Source organism: Babylonia areolata, chromosome 18 (assembly GCF_041734735.1).
Source record: "Babylonia areolata isolate BAREFJ2019XMU chromosome 18, ASM4173473v1, whole genome shotgun sequence".
Lineage (NCBI taxonomy): Eukaryota > Metazoa > Mollusca > Gastropoda > Neogastropoda > Buccinidae > Babylonia > Babylonia areolata.
The window spans coordinates 25760741-25773574 of record NC_134893.1 but is presented as its reverse complement, the minus strand read 5'-3'; the positions used below and the strand labels follow the sequence as shown (position 1 = coordinate 25773574).

The window sequence follows — 12834 nt, the reverse complement described above, 5'->3', positions numbered from 1 at the left end:
AACCCTCAAGTTTTTCCTTGACAAATTGTTAAAATGTTCGCCAGGCAGGGGGTTAAGCCCTAGGGCTGCCTATATGACGAGATAACTCGTCATGGAAAGCATGTATGCTTCGCTGCCACAGTGATGAGATAACTTGTCATCCTATTCTGACTTTTCCCTGGTTTGCATTCAGTTTGTTGACAAAAATACCGGTAGCTTTAGCTTGGGGAATCTTTCTAGATTCTATTCATAGCTAGAAACACCATCAACATCATGAGGCAGTCCTTTACTTGAAAGTTGGTCGGGTTACTGTCACAGTGTTTGCGTGGCTCCTTTCCTCGCTCACTTAACAAAATGTCGGACTGACACCTTGCTCAAGACATGCTATCATGGGGAACTAAATCAACCAAGATTGCTTTCTTTAGCTGATGCTCAGAAAGAATTGAAGCGTAAATTCAAAGAAGACAGTGGTGAACATTTATAGGACGATTTGATAGAAAATAAAGGGAGCAATTAAGAGAGTGGCCAAGATAAGACTGCCAGTGAGTAATGCCAGCTGTACAGCTGTAGCAGTGTTTGCCTGGCTCCTTTCCTCGCTCGCTCAACAAAATGTCGGACTGACGCCGTGCTCAAGACATGCGATCGTGGGGAACTAAATCAACCAAGATTACTTTCTTTAGCTGATGCTCAGAAAGAATTGAAGCATAAATTCGAAGGAGCAGACAGTGGTGAACATTTATAGGATAATTTGATAGAAAATAAAGGGAGCAATCAAGAGAGTGGCCAGGATATGACTATCAGTGAGTGATGCCGGCTGTTCAGCTCTAGCAGATGACAGAAGTCACCGAATTTTTAGCAGGACACAGTATGGGCTATTTTCTTGGCACTTGGCCAAGACAGTTATGAGAACTGGATAAAGTGACAGTGTGACAGGGGTGAAGAGGAGGGGGGTGGAAACTAAGGGGGCGTGGCTTCACATCCATATTATCACTTGGAAAAGTCAAAATGCATTGTGTATTTATCTTTAAAAAAATATATATATATTGTGGCTGTTCTAGTATGATTTTGTGTGTGCAGATATTCATTTGTCCAGAAAATATATTTTAGTGCAAATTACCTGACTAATGTTTGTAATCAACAAGTTGAAATTTTGACAAAAAACAAAACACTGATTTCAAAACAACAGCATGTCACTGAAAATACATAAAATGGGAAAACTTCATGTGTTTTGTATTCTTTATTCATTTACCTATAAAAAACAACAACAAAAAACGTACTTTTATGGGTCTTTCTGCAATAACAGAGTAGGTGGCGGCAGTGAAAATTTAAATATTCATTACAATGACTGAAATGTGATTTTTGGCAAACAACAAGACAATATAAGAAAAACAAAAAAAAAGAGTAAGTGAATATCTTGATTGGTTCTGAAGATATTCCATTTTAAAGATGTGACGATGTGTACATGCTGTCAGTACTTAATATTTTCACATTTTCACAGTCATACTGTATTGTCCATGATGGTACTGTAATGAAAACTCATATACTTCTAAAAACCATATGATAATGGCATATTGCACAAGAAAAAAATAACACTTCAGCAGCAAAGAAATTGGAAAATATGCCTGTCAAAGTAGGGGGAAATAGAAAATCAAGACATGTCAATCTGCACAGAATAGCAATTTTGAAGGTCTACAGCACTGAAAAGAATAGACAGTTGCATTTCATAATAAAATATCTTGCAGAATACATCAAAAAGTGCACTGAATTTTTTTCAGGCAGGATAATTAACTGAATTTTAAGTATCAGAGTCTCAAACTTTGAAAAACCTTCAATTTGACCAGCGGAAAAAAGACTGTTTATTAGGGTAGCATGCTGCAAAGATGAATATTTCAGTAACTGTCACAAGTAGGACCAGGAAATTTTGTGTGTGTATTAAGTGAAATGTCAGCTTTCAAAATAAATTAAAATCAATCTTAAAACTTCCAGCTAAAGTTGGCAGAAAAGGAATGATACCCGATTTCCTCATAAATAAGGGTGCACGTTGTGGATGAGACTTCTTCAAAATTTTTGCTTTTGAAAAAATATTGAAGTTACAGCCACAATAAGTTACCAGTGGTCTTGGCTGATCAGCTTCTGCAAAATAACTGCAAATTTTTAAACAAATGTAACTTGAGAGCATTGTACAGAATGGGTAGGTTGATGGGGCATTCCACAACAAAGGTTCCCAGGAGGGAGCAAATATTACTTAAGTTGCTAGCAAAAATGACAGATATATGAATCTGTTTTCTTTCAGCTCTCTAGCTTTTTCTTCCATCCATGAACCCAGTCGTGCATTTCATTGTAGAAGAACCACAATAAATAAGAAATAAAAGGTGGATGATGCATCTTTATTTCTTCACAAAATGGCATTTGATTCACAAGAGAGAAAATGCACACCACAAAATCTCTTTTTTGGCACTCACAGGTTTCCTGGCATCAACAATAACATGCTGCTCACTACCTGAGCTGTTCATACTGGCCTTTTTGGATCATTGAATAGGTCTTGCATGCCCTGCCATGAGCAGCCCTTTCTCAGTTTCTGTAACATGTTTGATACACAGACCAGCTCATAAGAAAGAAAAAATGTTATATTCAATTTAAAACATACAACCAAAAACAGAGCTCTCAGTTTAATATATGTTTAGGATTTTGTCAATTTCGGTGTGTTTTGAGTGGAAGGACAACACTGTGATAACAGAATTATAAAATGGCATACTAACAGGTAAGTATGCATTCAACAGCAACACAAAATTCACTGCACTGAACTATTTGTCTGCATTTACCTTTCACACAAAAACTCAAATTAATTGCAGCAACAACTTATGCTTTGACAACTGAGGCTGAAGTTTTGGGGGTCTGTCCTTTCCAGTTGCTGACAAGAGCTTTGCCATCTACATGTACTGTTCAACTTATGTGTCTTTGTTGCATGCGATTATTTACTCAAATATTTCCACTTCAGGGTACTACATTTCATGATTGAGATGAATGTATTACTAAATGTCTTAGGTATATATGATTACTAAATATTGAATATTTTATTGTTAATATGCAAATCATACTTAGTATCTTATTCTTTGATATATATATTTTGTGTACTCACCTTTATTTGTGTGTGTATGTGAGAATGCATGTCTTAGATATAGATATATATATATAGATATAGATATATAGATATATATATCTATATCAAAGTGAATATTTCATTCACAATATGTGCATAGGCATTTTGCATTTTATCATTTCATGAATTATCTCTTTGTTTCCTGTTTCATGCAGTCGAGATGCATAGCATATCATGGGTTACATGAACACACACACACACACACACACACACACACACACACACGTACGTTATACTCTTAATTGCTGGATCCCAGATAGTGTTATATAGTTTGACTTAACCTGATGTGCAGCTTAGGCTATGGGTATTATTGTACTGATTTTCTTTTTGCTAATTTTAGTTTGTTAAAAATTGGTGTTAATTTTTTTAAGAAACAGGATGTTGACTGCACTGTTCAAATTAATCATATATCTCTTCACATTACACTTTTTTCATACTCAGACATACATACACATACTCACAAGCATACATGTGCAAATGCAAACTTGCGCTCTCTCTCTCTCTCTCTCTCTCTCACACACACACACACCTACTCCACTGACAGGAAAGAAATGGGGGAGGGGATGACTGGAGGGAGGAGGTGGTGGGTCAGCAGTCAGGGATTCTAAGCGGGAGCAAGTGGTCAATGATTTGGCTCAGTGCCAAGTTTGCCACAACCATTGACAACCCCCTCCCCTCTACTTACCATTGGTGGATGATACTCAGAGACAAGTGAGGGGAATGATTATACAACTTTCAGCAAATTATTAAAGTGAAGTTTGCGAGGTGGGGGAGGGTGGGGGGGGGGGGGTGTTCTTGTTCTTTTTGGAATGTGAGAGCATAGTAACTATCTGTCTGTATATATTAATATAAAGTTTCACAGCTATCGAAGCAGAAAGCAACTATAATATCAGACTATCAGACTTTTGTGTGATGTTGAATGAAATGCTCATCTTACGGAAAAAGAAACCGCATTACAATTTTTTTACTCACTCATTTAACACTCACCGAGTCTGCAGCAGACGACGCTAATGCTGTCCCGAGCACTTCCGGTTTTAGACCCAGGTAATATTTTGCTTACTAAAGCAAAAATCAATCAAATATTAGTAATTGGAATTCATGGGCTCTGTTTTAACATGTCCATTTTTCATTCTGTATCAATAGTTTTTGTGTGTTTTACTCAGAAAAAAATAAATCGTGTTCCGATTGAAACACAGTGTCACGTTACGAAAACACTGATGAAATAGATCCAAGCTGCCCAGTTACTGACATCGATCAAAATCGATTCAAAGAATTTCAGCTCAATATTGTGCATGAAAGTGCTAAAGACATTTGTTTTCAAAAATATTATAAAACTTACTGATGAAACTTAAGATTTTCTGGAGAAACAATGCCATTTTTGTGTTAGATGAAGTGCCGCTCTCCTGTGTCGAATGTTGATTGGGCCGACGCAGCTGACGAAGAGGGGTACCTGCTTTTGAATCGCTTGAGCAAATTGACCATGGATCAAAAATCTTAGTTTCGGATACCATTGAAATCAGTAGAAAATGCTGTTTACCGCTCATACAGTATCGCGTAGGGTCAGATTTCATTTTCGAACTGCGCGAGGCATTGAAAGATCGCCGAAAAATTCCCGTAACTTTGCGCTCAGATCTAACTACCCTACTTCGCCCAAGGCTAGGAAAAAAACACACGAAAGTTCTCCTTGAACTTTCCCCTTTCACGGCTCCCAGTTTTTCGAACAGTAACCAATGAATGGAAAACAACGGATGCGATTTTTTCCACTATGTGGTTGAAACTAACTGTGTCGCGCTCAGAAAGACGCCGGCCGCCATTGAACAAGGATCGCTATTTCACGTTACAGTACACTTCTTTTTCTTCCATCCGCGAACTCATTACGCATTGTATAAAGCAAACACAATAAAAAAAATTAAAAATATGGATGATAAATAATTATTTCAGTTGGATAGTTTTTCACAAAATGAAATCAAATTTGAGAAAATGCACTTCAAAATTAGTCAATTTTTTAGGCGTTCATAGGTTTCCCGGCATCGGCCATGGGGGCTGCCGCTACCTACAAAGAGCACAGAATTTTTTGAAAATTTATACCCACTTTTTGTGAAAAAACCTTGGCAAATAGATTTCACTTAAATCTTATTTTCCTGGCAGTGAATGGGTTAATATCATTTGAGCAAAGACAGATGGGAAACACTGGTTCATTTTACAGTAACAAGAAATTGGTTAACTGAAAAGGAAAATTGTAACAGCAGAAAGAAAATAGATGCTAGTGACAAGTAGTGTTTGTCACGGGCCCAAATGTTATTTATTGATGTGTTTTTTGTTGTTGTTTTTTTTTCCTTAACAGGCTCGGATCAAAGCCAACTCTCTGGTGCGGTCGGTGGGTGTGAGCAGTCACTATGCTCAAAGCAATGTGATGCTTGGGGGCCAGCAGCAGCCCCAGCAGAATGGAGTGATGCCTTTCATACCACAGCAGCCTCAGGCCCAGTACCCCATGATGGCTGGACCCCTTCCACAATACATCAGCCAACATCATGTCCAGCAGCCAGTGCCTGTGAGTTTGAATTGTACATGTCATAAGTGCCTGTGAGTTTGACTTGTACATGTCAGTAGTGCTTGTAAGTTTAATTTGTACACAAGTGTCCCTCACTCCACATTTTCAGGGCAGTGTCTGTATGTTTGATTTGTATACGTGTCCCCCACTCCACATTTTCAGGGGAGTGTCTGTATGTTTGATTTGTATACATGTCCCTCACTCCACATTTTCAGGGCAGTGTTTCTATGTTTGATTTGTATACGTGTCCCTCCACATTTTCAGGGCAGTGTTTCTATGTTTGATTTGTATACGTGTCCCTCCACATTTTCAGGGCACTGTTTCTATGTTTGATTTGTATACGTGTCCCTCCACATTTTCAGGGCAGTGCCTGAAAGTTTGATTCGTACACAAGTGTCCCTCACTCCACATTTTCAGGGCAATAAAAAGTGCTTTTCTGCAGAGTTGTCAAAGATAGTTCTAGCCTAGGTATCACAAAAAGGTTGGAATGAATGTAGGTAAGCCGTTCAGATCAGCAGCTGAATCAGTGCAAAGATTTTTTTGAAAATATTTATTGAGATGTTTTGTATTTCTAATTATTAATTGTTTTATGTGAATTGTTTTATTTGTATAATATAAACATGTTTTTAAAGCAGCTATGAGAGTTGTGTTTACCCACATTTCTTAAAAATTTAAGTGATGAGTGTCTTGTTTCTACAGCTTTTAAAAAGTTATTTAATTTGATTTGATTTTTTTACTTTTGTTCAGCAGTTCCAGCTATTCAACTTTCCCCCTGTTTTACCACAATGGGCAGCTGCCAATGCAACTCCCCATTTCCTTGATCCAGGAGCGGTAAGTCTTGTTAAAAGGCTCTCAAGTTTGGCGTTAATCACAGGTACTCTTTCACTCCTGATTGTGAGATGAATGTTTTTGTTCATATTGTGAACAAAAGGAACAAAAATGCTTTCAGCTCTTTGCAAAATACTGGTTTCTTTCAGCTTTTTTCCCCCCTCTTTTTTCCTTTTTTTTTCTCTCTGTACTTGGACTGCAACTCCCACATTCACTCATGTATGGATGGGTTTTTACATGTATGACTGTTTTTACCCTGCCATGTAGGCAATCATACTTGCATGCTGGGTATGTTCTTGTTTCCCATAACCCACCGATCGCTGACAAGGATTACAGGATCATTAGCATGCATATTTGATCTACTGCATGCGTATACACACAAAGGGAGGTCAGGCACTTGTAGGTCTGCACATACATTGACCTGGGAGATTGGAAGGAAAAACCTCCAACTTTAAACCCACCTGGTGCACTGAAACCGGAGATCAAACCCAGGACACTCAGTTGAGAATCCAGTGCTCTAACTGTTTTGAGTCACTGCACCTGTCTTGTTTCAGCATAACATATATTTATATACACTTTTTTGATATAATGTCGCAGATATGTCGGGATTCCCACCCCCCATTCCCCCCTTTTCTCTGGATTGGCAAGATTTTCTTTGTCTTTGGATCATTGCTGGGTTACCCTGAATCGTGTTTGGCAGATTCTGTTACATTGAGTTTTGGTTTTAAGACAGTGTGACATTCCATTTCTTGTCTGCTATTAAAAGGAACACACAAAACTGTAAAAAGCAGCAACTGCACTGTTGATATGTTTATTATGTTCCAGTATGAAAAAAGAGGGTACTGAAGTATCTAGAATAAACTTTGGTGAACATTTGAGTCTGCGACATAGTTTATAACTCTTCATCAGATCTCTTGTCTCTGAGATGGATTCTGTTTGACTTGCAGTTCTACTTTTCTCTAAGAGTATCTGGGATTAGGATGAAAATTCAAAAGAGCTGGATGTTGAATAGTGAAATCCCTATCCAATGTGGCCAGGTCTGCCTATGTTCACATTCCAACACACAGCTTTCAGTTACGCTAATTTTGTTTTTTGATGTTGAGCACACCAAAAAACCCTATTCTCCATGCATATCCATATTTTGGGTGTGTCAGTTTCTTGATAGGCAACATGGGCAAACTCATTTTCTGTATTTTGTCTACATGGACACTTGCACCCCTGCACATGAATGAACACACAACGACTCCATCCACACATCTCCTGCCCCTTGACATGCACGCGGACCTACAAACTCGTATGCACACACACTGTCCCAGGAAAAGTGATGGAAGCGATCAGTATGTTATACATAGCTGACAACCTTGACTAACTTTTTATTAACTTAGATTCACAGTATGGAAATTCTGTGTTCTTCAGTATTTTCCTTTTTTTTGAGGGGGTGGGGGCAGCTTTGTGTGCACAGTGTATAGCGTTCTTTGATCAGATCAGTCAGTGTGTGTTTACTTTTTGTCATTAGCTTTTTTATTGGCAGATGCTGGCTATAAACGGATATCAGGCTGCTAGCATCAAATCCAACAACCACAGCCGCAACATGTTTCATCAGATCCGAAGCAGTAACAGAGGGTAAGGCCTTTAATTTTTGCGTGTTTTATTTTATCATTGTTATACTTGAATGCATTTACCTGCTTCCCTCATTTCACTTCAGTAGACTCTATGGATATGTTGGAATGATGCCAACTGTGAGGATTGGCCTTTGGATTTAATCCATTTTATGGCATTAACTTGTTGAGCCCTGCGCCCAAGCATTTCTCTATTTTCTGTGTTTTTTTCTGCATCAGTGTTGCATGGAAGTCTGTCGAGGCTGTAAACTCCAGTGTTGAATGGGTTAAATGGTGGATATTTAAATTTCCTTCCTTCTTTTTCTGTTGCATTATTGATTTGCAAGGCACATGACTGTCTTGCTGGACTGAGGTGTTAGGAGTAGTGGAGGGGACTCTTATGTCTACCTTTGTTGAAAAGTCCGCTGAGGGTGTCTGACAGTACAAGTGAGAGGTGAGCAGGCAATCTGGAAGGGCAACGGCTGCCTGCATTGCCTTCCACCCGGCCCAACTTTTAGTATCTTTTGACAATTGCTTATTCCCATCTCTGCTTTATAATTCATTTTGATTTTATACAGTTTGCATTTTGATGTCTACACTGCTGTCAATTTTTCAGAATGGGAAAACATCGTACACAGTCATTAACCTCAGACAAGATGTTGGACTCCAGGTCTGGAGACCGAACCCACCTCCACAACAATCCATCTGCACGTCTTAATAATCCTCGCAGTACTAACCACCCCGCTCCTGACTTGCGCTCCCTGCCTTCGGGGCGCAGTCGCAGTGAGGGTAGTGGTGGGCTGTTGGGCACTCAGGCTACTGCTTCTGCTGTCAGTGCTGCCCCCACACCCTTGGTTCCCGTCAGCAGTGGCCAGAACTCTCACTCTGTTGTCCCCAGCAGCAGAACAGACTCTGCTGTGACAGTGCCACATCCAAGGTAAGTAAACAGTTTTTTTTTGTTCTGTATTTTTTAACACACAAGCTACAACCATTGTGGGCATTGCAATATTTTTTGTGGCAAAATTCAGTCCAAAGACACAGGACCCCCCACTTTCTGTCTTGAAGGAAGTGAAAATTCTTGTATTATAGATCACATTCAGCAGAGAAGTATCAAGAAATTGGAAGCAAATGACATCTTTAATTCAAGCAGCTGTATTTGAGAAAGAAAAAATTTGAAATGATAAGAGCTGAATATGTGTGCCTACCCATTTAAAAAGAATTCACACCACCATAACAAAATATATCACTTGTTAATTATACTTGCTCATGACATATATTGTTCACTATTGTGTGGTTGTGTATATTTACGTATCTTTTTGTTGACTTATTCAGCAGAAGGATGAACACTGATTTCAGGCGTGGAGGAAACTACAGAAAACCACGACGCACTGATGAAGGAACAAGAAATATAGTGAGTGTGAATGGTGATAATTTTCTCAATAGAGGTTCTTGACAGACAATGAACAAATATATCTTTGTTATGAAATGTGAATTTTACATATTTGTAGACTTTCACAAAGGCAGTTAGGAAACCATTTTCTACATCTGTTCTTTTGACTGATGTGGCATACCAGTATTCTACATACATGTACATACCAATGCATGCTGCACACGCACTTAGAAACACATTTTGTTTTCTTAAAAAATATGACGTTAGATGAGATTGAAGTGATTTGCCCTATGTCGCCTTTTAACATATCACAGGAGTCTATAAATTTTTATCTGGTTTTGCATCATGTGAATAGGCAGATTCTTTCCTGGCAAACAAACAGTTCTGGAATACACACTTATCTATGGGCTTCAGGTTGTGTATGTTCCATGAACATATGGTTAGATTCATTTCACAGATGCACATCACATGCACACATACACTGCATAGGTGTAGTAAATATTTGTTGTTTTTTAATTACTGGCTTTTGGGGGGGGGAGTTCGGGGGGGAAGGCTGTTAAATTCAAAGATTGCTGATTGATACTGAATGCTTTTCACACTTCAAATAGTAAAGTATAAAATCAAGCACTTAATGAGAACCATGGTTTGCAGCTGCATTATATTTAGATTGATACGAGATATGTTAAATTATGAATAGTAATAGTTATGCAGTAACAGCTAAGAAAATAAGACATTTTACCATATTGCAAATGTCATAAGTATTCTCAGAAATGTGCTAAGAATTGTCTATAAGTCTTGAAGGCTACTTGTTCTGTTTATATGGGAAGAAGTGGGTACAGGGATTCATCTGAAGTTAATAAGCTTTGGACACATGTTCTGGCTCAAAGAAAATCAACAGGAAATTTCAGAAATCTATTGGACAATGCATACTTGGGGGAAACTTATTTTTGACCTGGTGTTCAGTTGTGTGTGTGTATGTCTGTGGTAAACTTTAACATTGCCATTTTCTCTGGAAATACTTTGTCTACCAATACCAAATTTGGCTTAAACATAGTTTGAAAAAAATCCTTCACAGTCATTCCAATAATAGGTTGTAAGTCTCCCAAATTAAGCCATATTTCCGGATTATTAATGGTTTATTTTGTTGAGATTTGTTCCAAAATCCAAAAATTCTAAAAACAGCTTCCCACTGAGTTGCTAGAAGGTAAGAAGATGACATGGCCTCAGTTTTCTTGTTCACAATTTAAAGGAAAAAACCAAACAAATTCTGGACAGAACAGTGATACAAACTATATCATTGATGTGTTTACTGAAAATAGATATTCTAAAATGGTCACTGAATTAACTGGAATGAGCATGGAAAAAAATTGAATCATCTGTTTCTCTCAGCTGGTTGTAGACTGGTTCATGCAGATCTAGAGATCTGCCATGTGTTGCGATATGCTTGAAGTGATGGCAACGTCTCCTTTACCACCAAAATAAAACTATAAAAAAAAACATGATTTAAGCGGCATTATTACATCCAATACAATCACGTCTATTTATCGCACGAAGAAGAAAAAAACCATTGCTTTAAATATTAGTCAAATGGCGTTAGATGCGCCGCAGCAGTGGGGATTAGTCTGCTTGTTTCGGAACTGAGCATGCATAATTTGATCTCACTGGCATGCCTTTTTTTTTTCTTTTTCTCCCAAGCTTTTTTTGTATATCATTTACTACAGAACACTTGGAAAAAAAACAATTTTTAATCTTTTTTCTTTACTGGACAAAGCACAAAGCACAAGTGAGTCTTGAAAGCTTTGCCTCTTGTTTACTTCTCAGGTTCACCTTTGTTTAGAAGAGAAAAAACAAAAACAAACGAGAAACAAACAAAACAAAACTATGAGCATCATTATTGGCAAGAAGGAACTCAAATGAATTCAGTACAGTTTTTCAGTGTTATCTTGTGAAATTTGAAACTGAAAAGAACCTCATTTTACTAGCTTCATCAGTTGACATGGACTGGACTTTGAAATTGTTGTACGGGCTGCTTTGCACAGGTGGTTTTTCTTTGTCACTGTGCATGACCATGGAGTTGACGTGGTTCAGATGAAGTTCACTTGTTTGGAGCAGTCAGAAAGTGAAAGTCATGCCTGTTCCTCCCAAGGCCTATCCAACATGATCCTTTGAAAAACTTAGCATCCTCTGTCCCGGCAACAACTTTTTTTCTTCAGCTGTGTGTTATGAAATTGACCCATCAGATAGTCCTTGAATGTTTGTTTTTTTTGTTGTTTTTTGGGGGTTTTTTGTTGTTTTTTTTTGCTGCCCCATCATTTGCACCATTTCAGTGGCATTACTCCCACGCCGCTTATTCTAGCTTCCCCCATACACGGCCACACCTGGGTTCGTCCGTCACAGTTCCAGCATCGGCAGTCCGCAGGGAACTATCTATGTTAGGTGGCCAGGAGGCTACACACCAGAGGAGACCTTGCACTGCTGCTGAGTCACTTTGGTGGTGTTCAATGGTGCCTGTTCTGATCCAACGTACTTAGGACACCACCTACTAAGCCCCCTACTAACAACAATAATGGCTTGGTCACGGAGCCAGACTGATGAGCGTGACAAGGCAGTACTCTACGATTCCTGTCAATGATATCCCAGCGTTAACCAGGCCCGAGAGATACAGACACTTGCAGTGTTGGTCAGGTAATTAGAGCAACACACCCAAAGACGCATCCTTGAAGTGGATGACACTCGACTGTGTGGTCCCAGTCAGTCTCCCCATTTAAGCCCACAGCACACTCAGCTCTGGGTAGGAGCCGGCCATGGGCTGAAAAACCCACCTCGGCTGGGATTCAAACCCGCGTCCTCCCAGCCGTCAGTCCACGACGCTAACCACTTCGCTACGGCAGCTGGTTTGAATGGGAAGTTGTGTCACAGTGCATAAGTATTGTAAAACTGGGTGATAAGCTGCATACACACTGGTTTGAAATCATTTCAGCAGTGATGAAAGTCCATGAAAGCAGATAATTGGATGCGTTTTTGTCATAAACATTGACTGCTGTGTCTGACCTGGCAAAAAATTGTTTGGTCATTTCAGCTGTCAGTCCATCTTAGCTATCGTTCTAATGTCCAGTGTCTCACACTCAGATGAATCAGTGTAGGTATGTTTGGTGTAAAATAATAAATCTAGAGGTAGGATAGGAAGTTAACTGCCCGCAGCAATACTCTAGATACATACTATTGACATTTCAGAGACCTCACCCTGGTCCTGGCAATAAGGAGCCTCATTTTGACCTTCAAGCCACATCTTTCCCTCCTTTGCCAGGATCATTGGTAAGAGCATTTA

At 38.9% G+C, this 12834-nt stretch overlaps 2 protein-coding genes across 4 annotated transcripts in view; one reads left to right on the top strand and one right to left on the bottom strand.

Annotated features, from left to right (window-relative positions):
• Positions 1–12834, bottom strand: part of LOC143292602 (uncharacterized) — a 204591-nt gene that overhangs the window by 73053 nt on the left and 118704 nt on the right. The gene's annotated exons all lie outside the window — the stretch shown is intronic.
• LOC143292601 (uncharacterized) overlaps positions 1–12834 on the top strand; it is a 57399-nt gene that overhangs the window by 22689 nt on the left and 21876 nt on the right. For 2 of the 3 annotated variants that reach the window (XM_076603052.1, XM_076603051.1), the window contains exons 9-14: positions 5484–5690; positions 6438–6521; positions 8050–8141; positions 8733–9053; positions 9449–9527; positions 12741–12821. In XM_076603052.1, the coding sequence (XP_076459167.1) occupies positions 5484–5690; positions 6438–6521; positions 8050–8141; positions 8733–9053; positions 9449–9527; positions 12741–12821 (864 nt within the window). The remainder of the gene's footprint in view (positions 1–5483; positions 5691–6437; positions 6522–8049; positions 8142–8732; positions 9054–9448; positions 9528–12740; positions 12822–12834) is intronic. The other variant, XM_076603053.1, reaches the window with a different exon arrangement.